The following is a 25,819-nucleotide window of genomic DNA, read 5'->3' on the forward strand; positions in this document are numbered from 1 at the left end:
CAATAATAAACTTGTTTTGAATGGAGGGAAGAAAGCTAATCGGTTGATTTCTTCTCCAGCAACACTGGGCCTAATTTACCATATTCTTTTTATTAAGAACTGTTTGTGTTGTCTTATAGCAACCAGTCAGATTCAAACGTTCATCCTCATAGTGTCAAACTTTCTGTGCGGGTTTCAGACTCTTCAGTCTCTACTTACACTTGGCAAAGAATAAGTGCAAAAATGTATATCTAGATAATAGGTTTGGCACATCTAGACAAAAAGACAAAGGCCATGCAGGCATAGATTGTAGTATATTGGTGGGGTAGATATAGTGTGATAGGGCTACTGAGATGAGTCATTTTATTGAATAGTCTACCTTATAAAATGTATTTATTGTGGCTATTGTTCTTTAAAGGAGAACTATGAGGTGAGTGCTTTTCACTCACCTCATAGAACTGCGGCGTCTCAGTATAGCGCGAGCTACAGCTCGTGGTATACTGAGCCTAGGGTGACGGGAGGTCGCTAGTTTGTGTCCTCCCGTTACCCTAAGGAGATTTATGGGGAAAAGCCTTAACCCCATAGTTCTCCTTTAAGTTTAATGTCTGAAAGTAAAAGTTGCAGTTAATCTGATCACAAAATACCCTAACACCAGTTTAGAAAAACAATCCTTTTTTTTTATATTATGAACCACCAACTTTTATATAAGGCTTCCTGGCTCTAACATGTATATACATATGAAAGAATTAAAGCTGAACTATGGGATGAAAAAAAAAACACCCTTGAAGTTGGTCCCAATTCCCTTCCCCATCCCACACTGCAAGGGTTAAATGTTCCCTAATTTCAGGGGTGGAGGAACAAGGTGTAATACTTGCCTCCTTTCATTTGTGTGATTGATCCTCAAAGCCTTTTCTCTAAGACACTGGACGGCGTTCTAACACTGACATCATCAAGTGCAATGCAGGCCCAATAGCCTTACATTGCATGTGAGGAAGGTGAGGACCCGTCCTCAATCTGCAGAGTCCAAGAGAAGAGGACAGCGTCACAGCAAGGAATAAGGTGTTACCATTTATTTATTGGTGCCGATACAGAGTATTTGGTTGAGTACTTGTACTCGCCCAAATGCTAGGACACTTAACCCCGATAATGGAACTTCTGGTCGGAGTGAGATTTCCTCTGACCGGCAGTGCAGAGAGGGAACATGAAGTCGGCCAATCAGGAAGCTTGGCGACTGGTAATGACTCGCTGTCCGGCTTCTTGATTGGCCGGAAAGCCAGATCCATGCTGTTTTGCACGCTTCATGCCAGCAGAAGTACCGGTATTGGTACTCGGTATCGTCGAGTACTGAAATATAAATATCGGTACTCGAAAAAACGGTATTGGTGCATCCCTTGTGTTTTTATAGAGCAAACAATTTTACACAGCGCTTTACATCAGTCACATCTGCCCCTGCCCTCAACAACCTTACAAGGTCACTATTGAACACACATACTAGGGCCAATTTAGACAGGAGCCAGTTAATCTTCAATCATCTCTTTGGAGTGTGGGAGGAAACCCACACAAGCACAGGGAGAACATGCAAATTCCTTGCAGATAGTGCCCTGACCGAGATTTGAATCGGGGACCCCCAATGCTGCAAGGCAGACATGCTAACCACTAGGCCATTGTGCTACATCATATTCCACTACCTGTAAAAAGTTAATGAGCATTTAACATATTTTTTTTTTCTGTACAATTCCGGAGTTTAGTTCAGCATGAAATAACATATGAATGAATGAAATCATTATGACACCTTGAGGCATTTTGACCTCCTGAGTATTTCTTAGTTGGGTAGGTCTGAACCAGGAACCATCCTTCTGGTGTTCATGTGTTAGTCATAATATTGCATTGATGGGTAAAGTATGCTTTCCAATGACACTCTATATCATAATGCACAAATGTCAAAAATAACAAAGTACTCTGGCTGTCTGAATTGGGATATCTGCTGAGTTGTATGTAAGTAGCTCTCCCAACTTCAGAAACTAGGACAAATTTGATGACAGCATGTAATTGGATTTCTAAATAACATTTGTATTAGAAATTATAAAATATTTATATTTACACCTCGTATCATCTACAAGTAGCTTCTTAGCCATTATGATATATTACAAAGCTACACTAAATTTGTAATAACTAGCAGACCGAATGCTGTTGAGTAATAGTAGCACCTCTGAGTGATGTATTCAGCACCATTCCAGTAGTGAGTACAATGAGTTGGAGGTACAGAGGGTCAAGGATTTAAAGGCTGATGAGAACATTTTTGGCTTAGGGAGTGACTCCTAAGTAAGTGCAGAGGCAGACATAGAAGAAATTATATTCAATGCTTTGCTATCTAAAGCTTATAAATTCTTCAGATTTTATTAAATTGAAAGTACCATAAAAGCAGATGATTCCTGGAAGAGTAGAGTAGACTTTGATACCCGTAAGCAGTCATTGAAAATATTAGGACTAAACTACATGGGTAAGTTCAATCTGCTACCAGTGAGCATGGTATCCACTTGCAGGCAGTCATGCCCTTTACATTGTGTTACAGAAAAGGTTATTGGAAACAAGTCCTGCAGTTTACAGGGACAGAGGAGGATCACCTGCCATGGAGTTTTTGCAGTCCGGCTGTACCCAGCCCTAAGACATGACATGTAAAAGGAGACTTTTTTTTAAAGCGGAACAGTGATTTGTAAATTTGCAGAGCATGATTATTATTATTATAACATAGTATTTATATAGCGCCAACAGTTTGCACAGCGCTTTTTAGAATATAAGGAAGACATTACAGTCACAATACAATTCAAGACAAGATGGTACGGAGGGCCCTGCCCCTGAGGGCTTACAATCTAAAAGGGGAGGGGGGAAGTGATACATGAGGAGGTAGCTGTGTGGGAATTAATTGTTTGAGAACGTGACGGTTCAGTGGTTAGGTTGAGGTGGGATAGGCTTCCCTGAAGGGATGAGTCTTTAGGGAACGCCTAAAGGCAGTCATGGTGGGAGACAGACGGACTGATTGGGGTAAAGAATTCCAGAAGATGGGAGAGCCTCTAGAGAAGTCCAGGCGGCGAGTATGGGAGGAGTTGACGAGGGAGCTGGAAAGCAGGAGGTCTTGGGAAGAGCGGAGGGGACGGTTATAGGGAGGGGGAGCATGCTGGAATGCATGGGTGATCTTTTGGGAAATGTGCCTAAAGGTGAACTAACCCTTTAAAACTGTAGTTTAGTTGTTTACATGTCTGGAACAAAAGACCCATTGTGATCTGGCTGCCCAGTGTCTGACAGAATTACCTAAACTTGCTTATTGCATGTATTCCAGAATCCCGGCCCTTCTGTCCTTACCAGTACCTCTATAATAAAAAGAGGATGACTTCCCAGATAGCAAGCAATTGAGTTGCAAGTTTGAAAATGACTTGCTAAACTATTGCAGACTTGCCAAGCTTCACAATGTTGTTGCACAATTACAGCAAGTCTGCATTGCAAGTCTCCAGACCAGAGAGCTTGCAGAGCTCTTGCTAAGATCTGCAGGACTCTTGCTGTAGACTTGCCAAGCAAATTTGCTACAAATTCAAAAAGTGTCAACTAGAACTTGTGCTGCGAGTGTTCTGCAAGTCTACAACTTTCCAGGAATGTGTGCAACAAGTTATAAAGAATTACAATTTCACCCCACCACAAGTTTGTAGCAAGTTATCCTTGCTATCTGGGTTGTAATGACATTATAGGTCATTTTTATATTGTATTTGCATTTGCACAAATATCTAATAATTTCCATACAGATTTCAGTGTTTACTGAATAACCACATAACAAAAAGAAGTGCTATGCTCACTGACCCATGTCAGTCTGACAATGTGACTTTCCATCTGTTTTCAAGCCGTGTTACATGTACAAAGGTCAGCAGAAGCCTCCATTGAGAAGCCGAAGTTGCATGTTCACTCAGCATTGCTTGATATTCTAGTATTTTCATTAATAGTATACTATCATGGATTAGTTGAAGTTTAACTTGGATAATGAAATGTAAGTGGTAAGATTGGAAAACGTTGTAGCAGTGCAGGTACTTTACATAGCGAGTTGTTTGTTGTGCACATATGCCAGAAATGTAGTTGTTATGCCTGAGGCAGTGCATGTTGAATGCGGACATACGAGCTAGTACAAAGCAGTGTTTTTTCAGTATTATTCAATGTAAGTGATTTGTGTTTTCATACCTAAGTGTTCAACTTACAATAAAGGGAAGTTACCTTTTTTTGAAGTTAGGATTTAGCAAACATTATAAATTACTGTGTTTATATGTTAGGCCCCTATACACATTAATACCTTGCAGCTTGTAAGCGCCTTATGAGCAGGGCCCTCCTAATTCTCTTGTATTGAATTGTAATGTAACTGTATTGTCTCCTTTTTTGTAAAGCAATGCGCAAATTGTTGGTGCATTATAAATCCTGTATAATAATAATAATAATATAATACCTTTCCACTTTCTCAGATTGGAAAGAGCAACATATTATAGCATAATGTATGTCTAAGGACACTGACGCCCCCTCTTCACGCAGACCATGACAAAATGATATGCAAAAAAATGATTAGTTACACTGACAATTGTTTTGGTTGTTTTTTTTATCAGTACTTTTCTTTTTTTAACTCGGTTATTCGTAACATATGAAAAAAATTAGAGAATGGATAAAAGTTTTAAAAGTTAAGGTATATGTAAAGGTAAACCTTTTTTTTTTTTTTTCTTTTAATTTGGAATTTTGCTCCTCCTATTTATTCTGGTGACCAGGGTCATTCCTTTTAATGAGGCAGCCTGAGGCGGGATCGCTTTGGGTCACGTTGGGAAAACTATGATTATTGTATAGTGGCCGCTTTGCTGCACAATGCTGCCCCCTCTCAGGTCAGAGTGTCCCAGGTTGCTAATAGTTGGCCAGGGAGATGTGTAAGGGCCATGCACATCTCCCTGTCCAGCTCTTAGAAACCTGGGACACTCTGGCCGTTGTCTCGCTTAGCTCCTGGCAACCAGTGATGTGACTGGTTGCCAGGAGCTGGATGGGACGCCAGCCAGAACGTCTCAGGTCACTGTCATGCACCCCCCCTTGCCTCAGGTGGCAAAAAGTCTAGGTGACCATTGTCCATGGTACTGAACATGATGGGATTTGAGTCCAAAACTTGGACAATGCCTCCCAAATGCGGGACTATTGGGAGCTATGTACACCATGGTTATAGTAAAGCTGGCCATAAACCCCTAAGATTCTCCCATGCTGGCTGTTGTATTCTGGTACCTGTGGCTGTCATATTGCTCAAACAATGGCTGCAGCTGATTGGTTGTAGTCACTGTTTGGCTGACAATTTTTCTCCCCTCTCCTTCAAAAAAGGAAATTAAAAAATAGACTTTTGTTGGGCTAGGTCAGGGGTCAACAACCCGTGGCTCCGGAGCCGCATGTGGCTCGTTCATTACTCTGCTGCGGCTCCCTGTCATGTCACTTCTATCCGACTTGTAAGTGGGGTGGAATGTGAGATTGCACTCACAAAGCCAGATAGAAGTGACATTTCAGGACCGAACAGCTGTTCCAGAGCAGATCAATTCTCCTGCACAAATGATTTGCGATGCCGATCTGCCCTTGAACAGCTGAGAAAGCGTTGGAATGCTTGACCTATTGGCGGTCACACATTCCACCACCCAAAAATCTGGGCGGGATTACTTTGAAATGTGAGACCACGTCACTGGTCACACATTGTAACGTAGTCACAAACTCTGATAGAACACCGCCATCAGGGGGGTACAGCCGGTACTCTTGTGAGGGGTCTGGGCAGCCTGGGGGGCCTCTTAAATGAGTATCAGAGAATCAGCTGTACCAGGGCTGCATGGCAGAGGTGACAAGGGAGGGGGGGGAGGAGGCCAGGTCCCAGCAGCAGCAGGTAAGAGTAGTTGGGAGGAGGTACAGGGAAAGGGACCCCGGCGATCAGCCCACATGAGGCCCTGTAGAGCCCACCATAGAGAGTCTAAGATGGGCTGTGCAGGATCTATAGTGTGCACTGCAGGGTCACTCTCAGGTGGGCTCTGCGGGGTCTCGGGTAGGCCTTGAGTCCAGTGCGTTACTAAGCCCTGATTCCAGTGCATTACTAAGCCCACATTTACCTATATACATGCTATACGTAGCATAAAGGTAAAAAAACAATATATGCTGTGTTATCTTCATTTTAGATGTCAAAAGGGCTTTGTGGCTCCCGGTGTTTTCTTTTCTGTGGGAAACGGGTCCAAATGGCTCTTTGAGTGTTTAAGGTTGCTGACCCCTGGGCTAGGTGGTAATAGTAGGGCTATGTAATGACTGAGTTTCGTCCAAAATTCCATACGCGTATGGCCAGCTTAAGTCTGCGTCCACCGCTATACCACTATAGTGCTTGTCAATGTAAACTATCAGCTATTGTCACAGTTGACATGAATGTCTGTGTGTAACATTGGAACAACTTGAGGTTGTGTATAGCTGTGTTTTAGCTCCCTTTTACTGCAAAGTAAAAGGGAGCTATACACAGCAAAAGTTTACAGAATCTTTGAAAACATTTCAAGTAATGGTGAAGAAAAAATCCTAAGGTACAAAATGTAAAGTGTTTCAAGTTAATATTGTTCTCTGGGCATTAAAACACAACAGTGATCCTTTGTTTTGTAGCACTAGCCAAAGAGTTGCAAGGACAAGGTCGCATACTTTGTAAAGTTAGACGGTCATGTTAGGATTTAGCCACATGGATATCATGAAATGATACTGCTATCCAAATGTATACAATAACAGGAACTTCACCCTACCTGGTGAAAATAACATCTCACTAACACTTGTCCTTGTATGAACATAAAAAAAACATACTTGTCCATGGAGTCCAGTGATCATGCTTTTTATGCATGTGCAAACCACAATGTTCCACTCATGCAGGTTTCTTGCAGATATTTGGAACCTGACAGAGCCCTATGGGGCACAGGATCCCAAGCATGTGCAAACACCTCAGACCTCCGTAAAGTGTTTGTAAGCTCCCAAATGGAAAGTATGCACATGTGCCATGATGCGCTGCATGTGTCAAAGCAAAATAGTGCAATACTTCATCCAGCACTGCCTTCTGTGATGTGTAACGTGAACATCCCAGGAGGCTGTGGGGGCAGATCCTACACCATTCTTGCCTAGGTGAGGACTGAGGAAGGGGCAGGCTACATACAAAAAAAGGTATTTATAATAAATAAGCAGAGGAGGAAATGTATTCAATGGGTAAAGCTTTCACCCATTGAATACATTTCCTCCTGCTTATTTATTATAAATACAAAAAAAAGTTATGTAGCCTGCCCCTTGCCCCTTCCTGGGTGAAGCCTCCACCCATTGAATACATTTCCTCCTCTGCTTATTTATTATAAATACCTTTTTTTTGTATGTAGCGTGAAGGATCACTATAATACAGAAATCCAGACATTTAGAAAGCGCCAAACAATGCAACATGAATTCCTAAATTTGTTTTCATACTGGACTCTTCTAGGTCTCTGCACAACAACACACTGGAAGAGGGAGGGCTGGCAATAGAAGTCCGTCAAGCTCTGCTGCAATGCATAGTTGATGAGGAGAGACCAGAATTATGGCTTATCACTGTGCTGCTGCTCAGTCCCTGACCAGTTAGCAGGCTGGGGATGAGTACTTACATCTAGTGTATACAAAAACAAATGCGAGATATGCTCTATACACAGAGAGCACCCTATACAGTACACTACTTTTCAGTGACAGGTCAACACTTTTGTTACAGCATGTTTCCACAAACTTCCCTCATTAATTTTCTATTGAATTGATTTCCTATTGATTCAATTCCTGCATTGATTTCCTATTTAGGTTTGTTTTAAAGGTAGTGTATTCTTTATGATCCCCATACTTAAAAGTCTTTTCCTATGGACTTAGCAAAAAATGATTCCTGTGCTTATGTATTAAATGGGAAGCTCTAGCATGGATACAAAGGTTAGGAAATAGTGCGTGCAGTATTGGTTATGATGCTTTTTGTAAACGTTTTTTTTTTTTTTAAACAGCCCTGCAAGGCTTACAGCAGTCTATAAAGTGTGATAATCCATGGCAATGAATGAGCTTGTTTGTTCACCTTAAAACGTTCACACAGACACTGTCAGTTACGATCAGCAGGGGTTGCATGCATGGATCCTCTGCTGATCGGAACGGTACAGAATGGATGTCATCATGGTGACACCCATGTCCGTTCAGTTTGAATAGACCAGACCCATGATAGATCTATGGGAAGTCAGTTGCAAGCAAAACAGTTACATCAGATTACCCCCAATTTATTACTATCAGATCTTCAAAAATGGAACTCCGTTCTGTTTTGTTTTTGAGACGTGGATGAAGTCAGGGGTAATCGGATGTAAATGGATGCACGTCCATTTAGATCCGGCTGCCCAGAAACTAACACTGGGCTTCCGAACAGATACGCCTGAAAAACTGACAAGAGGACCTGATCGGACTGCCTGTCTGAATGGGCCCTAAAGGTGAACAAATCACCTTTACTTGGTCTAGCTGAACTTAACTGTGATGACCTTGGCTACTTTGGATTACTAAACTTTTTGTACATCATTGTTGTCTTTAAAGCCTATCTCCGGGTTAAAAACATACTCTTGCATTGGGGCTACCCCTGCATTGCCTGGGCTAACTGCCCGTATTTGTCTCGGGGTATGGTAAAGAGGACTTTTACTTGCCTGATCTGTGCTCCTCAGGCAGTCGGCACTCACCTCTCTCCCCTCCGCTTCGGCTTGTGGACTGTCCCTCGACATTCTTGCGTATAATGCAAGGCTATGGGCCCTCCATTAGATGCGAAAATGTCAGCAGGCCCCTAGACTGCAATTGGGGGGTTAGCCCTGGCTTTAAACTTGTTTATTGCAAAGTACAGTACAGAAACGTGTTTAGAAAGTTCTCAGCTATAGCTATAACTGGTGGCGTAGTTTTCCAAACACAAAATCTTCTTACTAGTTATACCTAATGACTTAAATTTCATAATCTCTTTCCTAACATGTAAACATCAAAAAGACATTAGTCACAGATAACCAAATCTTTATTCCTCCAATTTCCTTAAATTAGCATTAGATGTAAAACTTGTTACAGTTTTTAGACCTTTTTGTAAAATCTGCTTACATGACTATTGAGGAGACAGAAGGAAACTTGTGATTGTTAATCTAATGATGTGCAAGTCAGCTGCTGTGATCATCTGCTCTGAGCTGCGTCTGTTTGCATGATATGTTTCTCAAGCAGACAGAGAGAGGCTCAGTGAGTAACTAGATGAGTACCTCAATTGTCTGAAGTGTATTTCTGCTTTCTAGGGCAATGTGACCTCTGTCACAAGCTAAAAACATCATTATGTGTTTTGCTGTTACAATAAAAATGCAATGAAGTATTTAGGTCAATGGGCTACATTTAAAGTGGTTCTTTAAAGTAGTATTAAACTCTCAAATGTTTTTTTCAGTAGCGAGTCCAGATCAAACAAAAAACATACACTGCCCAGCAAAGTATTTCTTTTCTTTTTGCCCAAGCACTTAGTCATCATGCTTCCGAACAGCTGGCTCCAACTCTCTTAGCTCGGCTTCCCAGAACTTCCTGTCCCGTACAAGATCACAAGGGACAAACCAGCTGTACATCTACAATCTTGGAGAAAGGAGGAGGGAGAAGTGGGGAGCAGGGGAGTTTCTTGCCTTGCTGTGTCTGTGTATTTGTGGAGGCACACACAGCTTACTAGCACACACAAGGGTGGCTCCATAGGATCCTGCAAGGGAAATAAGCCACACTAAAGCAGGATATCAGAGCCAGTGCTCAGGGGACCATCTCATTCTCAAGGAAAACAAAACTTTTAAACATCAATGAGCAGCATCCATTTTGAGTGATTTAATCAGCATTTGAAATGGCTTAAAAAACCTTTTGACTTTAATATGGCTTCAAAGCAGTTCTAAATGCAAAGAAATGTGATATATTGCAGTTTACCAGTCCTTAGATGTGGTGGTTGCATTTGTTTTATTTTTTGGGCTTTTTCACTTTATTTTCACCTGTTGATACTGCCAGTAACACCTGTTTTAGGGTGTCTACACGCACTTCTTCCCTCCATCAATGGAGGAGCAACAGAGTCACCCTTGGACAGTAACATTTTCAACCTGTGGTTCTGGAGATACCAAAAGGAGGGGGGGGGGACTTGTCATTAGAACAGGTGTTCCCATTGGAAGACTTTCCATCTCTTCCTTTTCAAGTGACAACTGTAAAATGTTGACTTTCTACTGCCAATGACAATGGTCACCAGGACAAATAGAGGCATGCATAGGCCTACATATTAGCTGCAAATTTGTTACAAGATAATGAGATAGATATATGGATTGGCTATAGCTACAGATTTAAAAATCCCAATGTCCTGCTTTTCAGTGAGACCTGAGTTCTTTAAGTGTTGTCGGACACAAGACCAAAATATTTCCTCAGGTGTCAGGCATGTGATTAATGTCCAATGTACTATCCTCATGGACTTGTACATAGGAAGTCGGCTCTGTTATTTCCTACATATAAACAGTACCAAAGATCAAAGAGAATAAGATGTTGTGGTAAGATGAAGAGGCACTGCCGGTCTGTTCTAATAGTCACGTGTAAGCCTAAGTAAAAATATTTATAGTGGTGACTTTAAATGTAAACAATAAGGTAATACTGTATTTTATCTATACTACATATGTCAGATCTGGAATGGAAGTCTATCAGTTTTGGAAAGAACTGTACCATAAAAATGTAATAAAGTGTATCTAAACCGCAAAAAAAACACAAAAAATGTATATATTGCAGCTTACCAATGCTTCTCCTGCCTTCTCCAAACTCTTCACCCTTTAGTGAATAGACCTGTAAATACAAAACTAATGCAGCCACCACATTTAAGAATTGGTAAACTGCAATATATCACATATTTGTTATTTGAGATTTTACATACATTTTAAACTTAAATTCTGACAGTGGCATAACACTTTTCTATATTAGTGACAAGCTTCTGCACTGGGATTAATGTGTAACACCACTATGGTTAAAGTAGAAGGCACAGTAAAGGAATTCTGATGGGGGTGTTCCTGCTGGGGTATTCAGGAGTTGTAAAACTTCTCCACCTAAAAGGTGATACATAGATTTTTGAGGCGTGCATCATTTTTAATCACCAATATTGGCTAAGGGTAGCTCATTTTTAATTGTTATGATTCAGGAGACACCATTATTGTTTACAACAAGAGTAGTGCTATGCAGTTATCAACGGCAAACAGAAGAACCAATGAAAACAATTCTATGGGCCCAATATCTACTGATAGCTAACATGGTCCACTAATGGGATGATTTGCATTGTCAAATTTCAAACTCTCATATTGTATGTTTGTATATCTGCTTTTTGCTTCGGAAGGGTCATGTACCCCATTGTGCTATGTTATTTGGTAAACTCAGAGCAGGAGTTATCAGAGTAATGTTATTGAGTCCTGTATTGCAGAGTAAAAACAGGTTCTGTAGCATTTGTTATCCTATAATAGTCCTATAAATGTCCAGTACTATGTAATAAAATAAAAATGTGATTACATACAATCGGACTTTCTTCTGATCTTTCAAGATATGTTACATAGTTTATTACTATTTTGCTGAAAATATTCTTATAGTGAAAATAATATGCGTCATTAGGACTAAACTTTCTAGACCAGCAAATTCCTATACACAAGAAAAACATTCAAGTAGGTTAGACTGTGTTGCAATGAATATTTCAGATTTCTTTTTCTCCATATTACTCTTTACTTTAAAGAAAACCTGCAATAATGGGAAATATGTAAACTGCCATTTCTTACTTATTTCTTTGAAACTTGTATGTTATGATAACCTCCCGGCTTCAATACGTTTGGATTCACTGAGACAGTAGAGCAAATATGATATTCAGAAATAGTAGCCTGTATATTTCTATCAGCACAGGCTTCCTTTTAGAGCAGTGATTCTCAACCTGTGTAACCTCAGAACCCACATTTTCCCTTGGTCATTAAGTCGCGACCCAAGTCGCACTGCAATGGAATTAACGAAATTAGGGTACCGCCCGTTCCAGTGCGGGCGTACGAGCATTGCTTGTGCAGCTTCCTTGTGTCCCCTGTAGAGGTGCCGGGAGCCAGAATGTGATGTCACTCCGGGCCATGCACCTCTATAGGACACGTGAAGGAGCTGTAAGCAATGCATGTATGGAGGGAGCTCCCTTACGGCCATAGTTCCAGCCCACTCACCTCAACTGACACTTGGCACCGTGCAGCATATTTTGAATGGCTGCTTGGCGCGAGAACTGACAGTGCTGCTCTAGGGGGAGGCAGAGGAGCCTCTCACCTAGAAAAGTGGAAGGCACGTGGTGACCCACTGAACACGGGGTCTCACCCACTTTTGGGTCACGACCCGCCAGTTGAGAACCAAGGCTTTAGAGGATTAGGAGCATGGATGTCACACCGTGTTATTTTTTACACAGTTTGGTGACTGGTATATCATAAAGCTGGGATCCATGCCATCTTAAGGTGCCTGTACTCCCTTGTGTCCGCTTATTTGCCCAGTATCACTGGCCTGTGAATACATACCTCTCTACTGTCCCCCCTTTAGAGGGACTGTTCCTCTTTTGAAACCAAGTTCCTCTGTCCCTCTTTTTTTAATTGAGATATATACATCGGGCCAAAAAGAGGGACATCTGAGGGGGGGGGGCCTCATATGTCCCTCTTTTTGGCCCGATGTATATATCTCAATTAAAAAAATATTATGTAACCATCAAAAGTGTTACTGGACTTAACCAACCTCTAAAATGCAAAGGTTTTTTTAAACAGCAAGTATAAAGAAATTATGTGGTGGAAAAGAAGCACGTGTGGATTTAACCAACCACTTTTTCTGTAATTGTTCTTTGTGACCCGTCTCACTAGAGGTGTGGCAGGAGGTGTGTCCTTCGCTTATACACTTTGTACTATAAGGTGTCTTTCTTTTTGGTCTCAGAAAGTTGTGAGGTATGTGAATGGGTGCTGGTTTATATTCACTGTTGTGCATCTCGGCTTCAATAAAACCTGTCAGCAATCAGATAATGGAAAGTCTCAGATTAAGGGCCCATTCACACTGGAGCGCTCCGCTAAGAGCATGCTATTACACAGCGCACTTAGCGCAGCTCCATGCGCTAGCTGCATCATGTTGCCATTTATTTGAATGCACCCCCACCAGCTGTGCACTGCAACACAGTGCAATGCGCTTTACTGCAGTACCATGCATTGTGGTGAAAAAGTACTGCATGAATTGCGCAATGCGTTGTGTCGCAGTGAATGCATGCAATGCATGCACTGCTTTTTATCAAACCGCACTCTAGCTCATTGTATTGTTGTACCATGCATTTTGCTACGCTGTAGTGCACAGCGGCCAGCAGCTGCATTGGGGTGCCCTTCAAATTAATGGCAATGCAACACACCTAGCCCACGGTACCACACATTAGGTGCTTTGTATGACAGTACTCTGTGCACAGTAACATGCATTTACAGCAATGCTCTGGTGTGAATAGTCCCTAAAGCTGACATTCTTGCTGTGGGTCACTATGGCACACATTTATTGATTTTAAAAAAAAGGGCAGGTATTTGTCTTTACCGCTGTGCAATGTAGCATAGTGATCTAACAAGATTTATCTCAGTCATTTATTTTGATAGAATCTGAGTTGCAGAATCTGCAAATAAACTTCAGGCAAATACACAGATGGGAACTAAAAGCTGATAAGAATAAAATAGTTTGGACTGGATATGGTTGATGAATTATGAACCATGTTCAAGTATAGAAGTGTGTTCCTTATGTCAGGTGGTGTTTGATCATCCATTATGTCTCCCTGTCTGGCAGATTTGCCAGTCAAATCACCTACTTAGGATCTACTTTTTATTTACACATGACCAGTATAGGTATGTTTTATAACTGATTAGTGGGGAGGGGAATATTTTTCTATGTCCATACTCCTTTCTACGAAGAAAACGGATGTTTTATTTATAAATGTGTGTATGCCTAATGTTAGAATGGATTAATGTTAGATTATTGCATCAAGCAGGTTGAATGTCTGGAACAGCTTCCTCTTTGTCTACTGATTGCAGTAGGTGAAATCCTGGGTGTGTAATGGAAACACTACATTAAGGTGGCCATACACTTTACAACCTTAGTCTTGCGATGGTTGTAAAGTAATTAAAAAAAGGTACGATCTGCCCATCTTGGACAGGCAGATCGTACTTGCGATCATCGCAAGCCCGCCCCCCTGAGGGGCGGGCTTCTGATGACCGCAATGCTGAACGGGCAGTGTGTGCGTGCGCACACCGGCCTGTTCGGCATTTGTCTCCCGAGCATCATTCAAACCAGCCGAAAATCGTAAGATCGGCTGGTTTTCTAGCATGCTCCTTAGACAAAAGACGTGCGACCGTACAATAGAAACGGTTGCACATCTTCATTCACACTGCGCGATTCTCGTACGATCACGGGATTTCCCGCGATTCTCGTACGAGAATCGTGCAGTGTATGGGCACCTTTAGGCTTATTTATCCTCTAATAGGAGTGAACTTAACAGATGTTTTTTCATACAATATTAATACATTGATTTTCTTGCACCACATATCATTAAAAGTTTTAATGATATGTGGTGCAAGAAAATCAATGTATTAATATTTTAATTAAAAACCCAACTAAAACCGAAGCATTTTTGTAGTTTTTGGAAAGAGTGGAAAAGGGTTAAAACTTTGCCACTTACTTCCTATACTAAAGTTAGAAAATACAGTAGATGTTTAAAGATTTGGATTGATTTCCTGAAATCCGAAAGTTAAAAAGTGGGTAAAATACAAATAATAAAATAAAAAAATAATAACATTATAATGAAAGATGCCAGCAGTAAAACTTTAGGAATCAAGGCTGCTCAAAGGTAACTGAAGACATTAGAGGAATAAAATTGGTAGGAGCAGGTGACTAGAAGAATGTTTGTGGTCACCTTTATAATTTGTTGACCAGTAGACCGGGTAGGGGAAGGGAAACTAAAAGCTGGGTGCAAATGTCACGGCTCATAACTATTGTTCTTCCAAAGTAATGCTGGTGCCAGATCAGTTTGCTGGTGATACACTTACACAATTGTGCAGCTCTGGACCTCTTCTAGCATTTGTGGCCAACCTTAGCCCCAGCAAATCACATTATTATTCCTGTTAAAAAATACACAGTAAGGCTGATTCACTAAAGCAATTGAGAATGTACACACGAAAAAGAGTGATGATTCACTTCGGCAATACGAGCATATGCGGATGAAATAAACAAAAATGTGTTTTTTACATGATTAGATAATAAAGGTGAACCATCATTCTTTTTGGTGTGAATGTTTTCAGATCTTTTAGTAAATATCTGGAAGTTTCAAGTCTTATGGACACACAGGATAAATGTATACCAGCATAGTTTTTGAAGTAGAACTTGACCCCCCATCCCCTCTTACTTATTATGTTGGGTTCTCATCAGAAAACATACCTACCTGCCCAGCGATTCCAACGTTGTCCTGGTGTGATCTGTCAACCTGCTGCCACGGGATCGGTCGCATGCTGCCATCTTGTCCTGTGATGTTATAGGGAGCCGGCTATCTCTTCCAGGAGAGCGGGGCTGGCAAAAAGGTTAAATAAAAAGTAATAAATATTGTGGGGATTTGGGGGGGTGTATTCATGGGAGCTAAAGTGGACCTAGGGAGTGAAGGTCCATTTTAAGTTAATTCAAGCAACTTTGCACAGCAAATCTTTGGCAACTGATTGAAGACTTTTTCTCACTTGATATACTCTACTAGAAAATGACAGACTGCTAATTTCCTACAGGCTACTGCACAGTTATGCTGTTTTTTATACTTTTCCATAAATGTCTTGCATTGTAGCCTCTGTTACAGTTCATCCTTATCAAACAGTGGAAAACCTTGGAACATTTAAACAGAAATGTAAGGATAAGCAGTTTGTTCTTTGTGCCTTTTTATCTGCAGTGTTCTGCCTGTGGTTCAGTAATTCCACTCTTTTTGCACTTGCTCAAAGTGCACAGTTTCAGTGAAACTTTCAATCGAGATCTGGATTAGAAGAACGTTCTGTAATGATTCAACAGACTAGAAAAGCAGAACATCCCCAGTCATCCAAATACTTGAAGCATACCAAGATTCACTCTAAAGCCAAGGGCACCTTTTCTGTGTTCACATCTCGTACAATAGGCCATTCATTCTCCAAAACTGGGATTGTAAATCTCTCCCTAGCAGTCCAAGGATGAGGATGAAGCCCAGCTACGATATGGGGTAAACAATGTCATAACAATACCGCCATCGTATCACAATAAACGGCCCCCACCCTTTACATTCACTATGTGGACAGATATGCTTTACAGTGAGATAGCATACATGATTATCTGCAACTTGAAGACCTCTGAGGAGGTAAAAAACATGTTGGAATGCAGAAAATAATGATTGCAATACTCTTTTTCCTAATAGAAATTACTATTACATTTTAATGGCCTGAAAATTCAACAAAAAGTATGTGTATCTATTTATATTTTACTGTTTGGTTAAAAACAGACCAAGTACCATGTGTAGTAAATATAGTGCTTATAATTATAAAGATATAAATAGTCAGCTAGAAGCCTGTTAGACAGGTCATAGCTCCGTATGAGGTATACTTATGTGGATGCAGCCATTTCAGCTCAATGTTTATGTGGTTATACAGGATACTTCTCAGTTTGGTGACTGTGACACCGGTTCTGCTGCTGTTGCATCTCATTTCAGATTTGGAAGTTGATGTGCATTGATATCTGGTTTAAAGTTCTTTCTATGTTTCAGATGCCACATTTTGTAAAACTAGTTTTAATATGAGGGCTGTTATATTAGGTAGTCTGCTGCACTATCAGAGACTTTCACTATTTATCCAGCTTGTTGCAGGTTTTTTTTTTTTAAATAAAGGCCACAATTGGCCAGTAATTGGTTCACCCTCTTTAACCTCAAGCATTTGCCCGCATCCCTCAACCTCCACATAAGAACTCTTAAAGTGTTGAAACCAAAACTTCGTATTGGATAGAGTAAGGGAGGGTTATAACTTATATTTTTTTGCCATTGGGGAAATTTCCCTTCACTTCCAGTCTAATAGCCACAACAGGAATTGAGAAGAGATCCCTGGTAGTCTTCAGGGTCACCAGAACTAGTGTCCAAATTGGAAGATTTCTCATCTATTTCTGTTCTGATGACAACCCAATATTAGGGATTTTCTTTAAAGGAGAACTATGGGGTTAAGGCTTTTCCCCATAGTTCTCCTTAGGGTAACGGGAGGACACAAACTAGCGTCCTCCCGTCACCCTAGGCTCAGTCTACCGAGACGCCACAGTATATACTGAAGCGGATCCTGACAATTATGCCTGGATCCGTCCAGCTGCGTGAGTGACAGCTGGCTCTGCCTATCTAGAGGCAGAGCCAGCTGTACCCGCCCTCTCCCCCGTCCGATCCACCAGTCAGCGCTGGCGGATCGGAGCGGGGAGGGGGGAATCCAGCCCCTCCCCTGTCACGGCAGAGGGCTGTGACAGGATCGAGAGGTGAGCGAACGCTCAAAAAGATTTTGATAACATTGTATTATATATTTCTTCCCAGTTCTGAACATTTGTGGCTAGTGAATGAGAACTAGGGGAAAGGAGGTGCAAGGGATGCTGAGAGCATAATATTCATTATTGAGGACTCACCTCATAGTACTCCTTTAACTTTTAGAGATGATAGTCACCAGGACAAATAGAGAGGGTAAACCTCCATTATGAGGATGCAGACAGCAGTAAAAACCTGACAAGTGTTCTAATCCATCTTCACTCTATCCAAAACTAAAAAAAAGCTTTGGCTTCAGTTGCACTTTAACCTCCCTGGCGGTATGATTATTCAGGATTTTAGCATGCCAAAGCGGTACAATATATTAAAATGTGCTGCTTATATTTTACTTGCTCTTTTCTGGAAAAATTGCAAAACTGAATTCTCCTCTGCCACGTAAGAGGGTTGCAGAGTTAAAGTTTATCATAATTAACCCCGTCTGTACTGTGCTGGCAGATCTCACTATCAGTTGTAAACTAGATTTGAACCCTGTCTATTTCAACAAAGAGTTAAATATGTAGAAGCTTGGCTTCTGAATTGTAAGTTAATGAGGGGAAACTCAGTGGGGTTGATTTACTAAATGCAAACAGGCTGTTCACTTTGCAAGGCAATTTGTACTTTGCAGGGGAAGTCCACCTTAGCTTAGTGAATGTGGTGAAATATCACATTTCAAAGAATACCCAATCAGGAGCAAGAAAAATTAAAAAACAGTATTTTTGATTGCACACGATTGGGTGATGGAGGTCTGCAGAGCTTCACAATATTCACTAAACTAAAGGGAAACCTCCACAGCCAAATGCAATTTCCCTTGCAAAGTGAACAGTCCATTTGCCTTTAGTGAATCAACCCCAATGTGTCCCCAGTCTACAGGTGAAACTTGAAAAATTAGAATATCGTGCAAAAGTTCATTTATTTCACTAATGCAACTTAAAAGGTGAAACTAATATAAGATAGACTCATTACATGCAAAGCAAGATAGTTCAAGCCGTGATTTGTCATAATTGTGATGATTATGGCTTACAGCTCATGAAAACCCAGATCCACAATCTCAGAAAATTTTTGGCAATGTGGGCAGGTGCCAAGTCCTGCTGGAAAATGAAGTCAGCTTCCCCATAGAGCTCGTCTGCGGAAGAAAGCATGAAGTGCTCCAAAATCTCCTGGTAGAAGGCTAAGTTGCATTAGTGAAATAAATGCACTTTTGCACGATATTCTAATTTTTCGATTTGTGTTTCACCCGTATGTATGACAGAATCAGTTTGGAATTGTTCGTGGAATTGTAGAGTGCAGTCTTGCCAAAGGCCTGCTCCAAAGAAACACCTAAACGGTAAAATATATATATATTTTTTTTTAATATGGTAAAGTGTCTCCTTCTCTGACTCTACGTTGGCCTTTGAACATATTTTTCATATTTCTTGTATTCAGAATCCCACAGTAATTTTTACTTCCCCTCCAAAACAATGAAAGAGCTGGGGTTTAGCAGTTCTCCAAACTACTGCAGATTATTCTGCAAGTGCAGAAGATCATTAATTATGTTAACTTATTTTTGTGCAAATTTAGTGCACAAATTGTATAGATGGGTAGGTCATGATCTAATTGTCTGCAGACTGATGAAAGACCTTCCCCTTTTTGGTTAACCTGCACAGTAAAACTATCATGTCCAAACTGACTGCTCCTCTATCAATGTTGCTGTTGTAAAAAGAAAAATGCGTTACCTTTATGTTTCAGGATACAATTAAAATGATACAACATATCCATGGGAATCATGGATGTTCAGGTGTTATTTATTCTTGAATTATAATAATTGTCGTCGTGCTCATTGCCACCTTCATTATATCACATTCCATTGGATTTGTGAATGCACCTTAGTTATTAGTCATGTGTGGTGTGCAGCTCTTGGAACCAAGTTCACACCCTGGAATGTCCTGCTTACATAATTGTACTTGTGGCAGACTTAACTTTTCTTCCTTTGATAAACCTGGCCTTCATGAGTGCCTAGCTGGTTCTTGGTTGTGTCCGATCTGTTTACAGTGGTTTCATATTCTTAAAGTCCCCGGGGACATTTACTTGAGGATTATATTCTTAGAAATTAAGCTGGTTTGAAAGGCTAATAATTTATACCCATATTTACATTCCGAATGGCTGTAGCTTTTGTCAAACAACACTGAAAGAGAACTGCAAACAGGTGGGGTCAGGGGGGTGAGGGGGGCTGGGGGTTATCAAGACTGGAGCAGATTTACACTGCAGCCAATCCGCTTCTCTGTCTCATGTTCAAATCTTACCTGAGCAAACTGAGGAGAAATGCTGATTGGTTGCCATGGGCAACTGTTCTAATTTTGATTGCCTCCAGTATACCATGTGAATGTCTCCATTGCAGTGTGCAATTATCATTTCTGATCACTGGAATCCATAAAGAATTATTTGTATGTACAGTATATATCTATATTTCTGTAGTAGAATTGTTTCTGGCAGAATGTTCTCTGTGACACAATACTTACACATGTGACACGATTTACTCCAACATGGAAGAACTCTTTATTTCCCTCTACTTCCCTTATCACCGATAAGGCGTTATTTCCCTATTAATTTGTCGCATAGCGCCAGAATGTAAAAGTGTCACACAAAAAACTGTCTCATGACTGGTTACAGGAATTTCTGCAATGGCCATAACGCCAGAAACATGTCGCTGATGCTTTACTGAATTGCTCCCATTGTGTTATTCCTGCAGTGGACTCCCTCTTACTACATGCTATTGATTCTTAAAGCGGAACTCCAGGCAAACAGCTAATTATGCAGTTGAAATACATATATGTTATCAGGCTTATCCGCCAAAGGATTTGTAATTCTGTTCAACCAGTCTTGTGATCCAGACACCTTTTTTGTTTTACATGTGCCATTCTATAGTCATGAATTGTGTTGGTGAATATTACCATGAACGTTAAAACCAGGATATATTAGAAGCAGATTTTTTTCTTTTTCTGCTATGTGTGAAGAGCTATTACTGGTGAGAACAGTTCACAAATCAACAGGGCTATAGATGTAGTGTGTTATCTGTACTACGGATAGACTTGTGGCACCTCTTAGTACACCATACAACCCCCTGCATTCACCAAAATCTATTGTTAGATTTCGCCACAGGTTTCTAGTAGTAGACAAAGACAAAATGAAACAGTAAGGATACATTCAGATTGACTTCCTAAAGGAATAGAGGCCGTTCATTTAGAAAAGTGAATGTTCACTTTGCAAAGTGTATGTTGGTGAACAAGGTAAAGCTCTGCTGACTTTCAAGTGGTACTAAATGCTAGTAGTTTTTTACCTCAATGCATTCTCTGAATTAGGGTAAAAAAATGTCCAGTACCAAACATTTACCTATGGCCCCTTGTGACCACCACTGGGTCCAGGAAGATCTGTGCTGTTCTCCGGGTTGTGGAGGAGGATACTGAGGGCAGCGGAGCGATAAGCTCCTGTTGCTGTCAGTCAGATTGTTGGGAGGAGAGCGAAAGAGGGAGCAGGGGCATGGCTTGCCGGGCACTGTGTATGTGTCTGTGGACGCACACAGCTAGGCATGGTCCCAGGTGGCAACACGCACACATGGGTGTCTCCTCCGCAACCGGCTAAAGAAGATACCTGCAAACAGGTATCCCCACACAGCTACCTCCTCATGTATCACTTCCCCCTCCCTTTTTAGATTGTAAGCTCTCAGGGGCAGGGCCCTCCTTTTGTCTTGAATTGTATTGTGATTATGATGTCTTCCTTATATTGTAAAGCGTTGCACAAACTGTTGGCGCTATATAAATCATGTATAGTAATAACAGGCTGGGGGGGCTAGCGGTTTGGGGGCCAGCTGGAGAAGCAGGAAAAAGATAATTTTTAAGAGGAAAAACAATCTCATAATGTAAGTGTGGACGTCCTCTTCTTCAGCAAACCCCCATGGTTTAATGTCACTTTAAATCGTGTGCTAGCGTAAACATCCTTACCCTGCCGCTGTACGCACAATCCTATATACACCTTTTGATTAATGAGGCTCCATCTATGACATGTATACTACATGTCACAGTTATATGACATGTCATAGTAGTATGTATACTACATGTAAAGTTTATAAACAATGATCTTCATCATTTTAGAGCCCCATTTCATAAAATAATAACAATCCAAAATGATGACACTGTGATTGTGTAATATGTAATTTTTACCTAAGGGCTTGTTCACACCAAATGCAGACCAGATCTGCATGAGTTTCTGCACACGCAGCGGAGTGTGTTTTGCAGCGTTTTTGTAAAAAAAAAATAGGGCTTGCAGCAGTTTTTTTACATGCTCTGGAACTGAACGCTGCGGTGTGAACTAGAGCCCAAAATACCATTGGAATACATTGGACGCAGTTTTGATCCGGTCTGTAACTGCTCTGCACCTGGAACGTGTTTGGTGTGAACTAGCCCTAAACATTCTCCTATCATCACTTTTGTGGATATACAATGGTTACATGGAGTGTTCAGCAGACTTTTCTTGTGTGTATTCAAATCAGTAAATAACTTTGTCAGCCAAGGAAATAAGAGGAGTTACAATTTATTGCCTGATACAACACAGGAAAATATTTTTACAATGCTAGCTTTATTTATAAGGTCAATAAAATAATTCATCTCACATTAATCAGCCAGTAAATTTAGGAGGAACTTCAAACCAATGGCTAAATACACCATTAGAATTCATGTACAGTATGTGAATTGTTTTACCTGACAAGGAATTTGCAGTTCTGTTCAGTCAGTTTTATGATTCACACTCCTCTGCAACAAACCCTTTTCCTGATTCGGCTTTGTAGCTTTCTTTTGAGTCCTCATTATCAGCATGCTTCTTGTCACCACATAAACTGACTATATTTGTCCAGATTTCAGCTTTTGCTATAGCTCCCAGCTGTACTTCATATGGAGGGGCTTTCCCTTTTTGAAGCCAAATCCTGTCCTTCTTTCTCCCTTCTTGTCCTTCTTTCTCTACTATTTAACTACCAAAACTCTTATTCATCACTAAACCTTTCATCCAACCTCTAAAGTATTGTATGTGCGATTTTGAAAGCCAGTATAAAGGAAAGGTAGTGATGAGGAAAGCACTTAACTTTAATTTCTAATCATTTTTGGCATGTTATTTCTTCATGATCCCCGTAACTGAGAAAGTGGAAGGAGCACGTCCATTTCCTCCACATTTTTTGTTATAAAATGTCCCTCTTTCTCATCTAAGAAAGTTGGGAGGTATGATTTACCAGCACGTAAATGCACAAGTATTAACAAGGCCTACATTTTTTATGTATAATAATAAAAAGGATTGCTCCTAAAATTGCTGTTGGCTAGAAAACATGTTAATGTTCGCTGTTCAGTTTGTTTGGAGATATAGTTACGTTGTTTCCAAAGAAACCAAGTTAGTTTAAATTGGCCAAGTGGAATGTTGGTGTTCAGGTAGATGAAGAAGAGGTACGAGTAGAGGGCACAATGGCTCTGAGCCATAAATAGGACAGAGAATTGTTGGCTGAACACCTATCATCGTGTTCTCCTATTCATACTCTTATCTATGTCTCCAGATTCTCTTCGCGGAAAGGGTATGATTATGACTAGTAACTTTTCAAAGCTGTCAGCCGGTTTGCACTGACTACTGTTTATTTAATGTTTACCTATACATGTTTCTAAGAATCATACTGTAAATGCTAGAACAATAATGTAAAATATGTTTTAGCTTATTGGCAAACCATGGCACCTAAGTACATAAAGCAGGCTCTCAAAAGACCTCTTCACCCAAAATAAATTTTGCTGTTTGCTAGAAGCTTCTGAGTTCAATGACATAATGGTCTTTTATATTATGGGTGAGATCACTCTGCTGGCTGGAATTCCCAGATTTGCACCCCTTACACAGCCATCATTAGGGATTCCACTGCCCATGCTGGAGTTTTATTTTTTCATAATAGCAAATGCAACTGGAAGAGTGGGACGATTGGGAACACCCCAAGTTGGGCTGGAGCAGACTCAGGAACTATGGCAGGAGGATCAGTCCTGCAGTCCTCAAGAAATATAAGAAACCTCTTGGGTGACTTAACCCCTGTAAGTGAAATAATTATCTTGCATGGATCTTTTAAAGCTGACCTTCTCTCTCTTTCACAAAAAATTACATCAGCATGCGACTCTGCATGCTGATATGAAATCCTCTTACATTCATTCAGTAAACAAACATATTTTCCTTTTATTTACAATTATTGTTTTTTCCATTTCCTGGTCCGCTTGGGCATTAGTGATGCAGCCTGTGCCCAAGCGTTGCATCCTGGGAAGGTTACATCAGCAGAGCATTGCTGGGAAATCTCATCTGTAATCTCACGAGATCTCAGGGAAAGGCAATATCCTCCCCTGAGATGATGTACATGGTCACATGTCCTAGTCACCAGAGCTGGAGGAAGCAAAAGCATATATAGTCATCGGCCCTTACTAAAAAATGGCCACTGTGAGAAGACTGGGAAGGAAAAGAGAAATAAGGAATGCAAAGAATACAAAGCCAGCAATTTAAGTTACCAAAATATCGTTTTTACTAATAAAATACTAACCATGATAAAAAGTATTCAGTTATTACACTAATATCTGCGCTAGTAGTTTCTGTTACGTTGAACTATTTTGGGTGTTTATGGTGGTTAAAGTGATTTTACTTTTGGATGTTTTTGTTTTTTTTGATGGCTTTCTATGTGCCCCCTGGGACAATTTCTGTCTTGGTGACCATTGTTAGAACAGTAGGAGAGGGGAAATCTTTAAATGGAGAAACCTGTTCCAGTGGCCACTAAGAGGGGTTTTCTTGCTTCGCTGGACAGATTTCCTCTTACTTCCTGTTGTGTTTCCTAAACAAGCAGTGAAGGGAAACCTCCTTAATGGGGAAAGAGCAAAAACTGACAGGAATTTTAGCTTTAGATAAACCTTAACCACTAAAAAATACTTCATAACAATGAATTGCTGACTAGCTATGTAAAGTTGTTTGTAGGCTAACACTTTTTTTTAACAGCAAGCTGCTGTACACCATTTATTTCCTCCCATAGAATATAATTTACTAAGATAGTCATTTTATTTTCTCTACAGGGGAACATTTGTCGGCTGAGACTCACTTTGCCCGCTGATGGGAATGTACGATCACAGGAGAAAGAATCCAAGAATGAAAATCAAATACATGTAAGTGAATGACCTGAATGGTGGTCTGAAACTCTGTTTGCTCCGTTATGTAAAGTGTTTGAAAATCTGTTGATGATGTGTTGCAGAAGTCAAGTTTAAGTCTGTCTTATGTCTGTGAAGGTTCTCATTCATCCAGGTCATGGTATATCTGTAAAAAATAAGTCAAGGCAACTGGACTTGCTGTATTTTTCTTGAAGAATAGAAAAATACAGCAGGTCCAGTTGCCTTGACTTATTTTTACAGGTAAGCCTGTCTTAATTTCTAGTATAAGTCATTGTTTGCTGTTTTATTCTGCATTTCCCTATAGAGAATGCTTCATTATTCACTTTAATAGCCCTACCACTATCACAGAAAAAACATATTTAGCACATCTTTGCAGTACATTTACCATTTTCCCAGTTTTATCCATATAAACATGCGGAATGTACAGACAAATAACTGTTGATGTGCCAGACATATAGTATGCACCTACTTTACTTTTTGGAATGGCAATACAGCTCTGAATTCCTGAATACATGCTGTCAGCTCTGCCAACTTCATTTCTAAATTCCACAGAACACAATCCTTTCCTTATCCCCCCTCCCCATTTCTCATCTCCATAACCTCTCCTTTTGCACAGAGGGCACCGGAAGTTATCAGCTTACACAATTTTTGACAAAATCAACAGGTATTTTTTTGCAGTTATCAAACAGATATGACAAAACAAATGCAATGGTATAGTTAGCAGATCAAAAGAGATCAGATAAGAGAAGTTCAGTGTTGGGGGTTTACATATACATTAATGTACAACAGGGCTCCAATTCCCAAATCCAGTTACTAAGTGATACACAAGCCTCATAAACAAACAAAAAAAACTTCCTTTACAATTCTTCCTTTGTTTGTGTCTCCCCCACATCCCACCCCAGACACTACAGCTCAGAGTTAGATGGTTTCAGTAGCAGAGGCAGTGCTGCAATCCAAAAAGTAGTGGGCAGGACTACATCTGGTCAGGTGTTGATTG

At 40.5% G+C, this 25,819-nt stretch overlaps 1 protein-coding gene across 1 annotated transcript in view; it reads left to right on the forward strand.

Annotated features, from left to right (window-relative positions):
- Positions 1-25,819, forward strand: part of LOC108789829 (myocardial zonula adherens protein-like) — a 97,018-nt gene that overhangs the window by 21,654 nt on the left and 49,545 nt on the right. The window contains exon 3 of the mRNA XM_018559931.1: positions 24,730-24,819. Coding sequence (XP_018415433.1) covers positions 24,730-24,819 — 90 coding nt within the window. The remainder of the gene's footprint in view (positions 1-24,729; positions 24,820-25,819) is intronic.

Source organism: Nanorana parkeri, unplaced genomic scaffold (assembly GCF_000935625.1).
Source record: "Nanorana parkeri isolate BGI_ZX_2015 unplaced genomic scaffold, ASM93562v1 scaffold422, whole genome shotgun sequence".
Lineage (NCBI taxonomy): Eukaryota > Metazoa > Chordata > Amphibia > Anura > Dicroglossidae > Nanorana > Nanorana parkeri.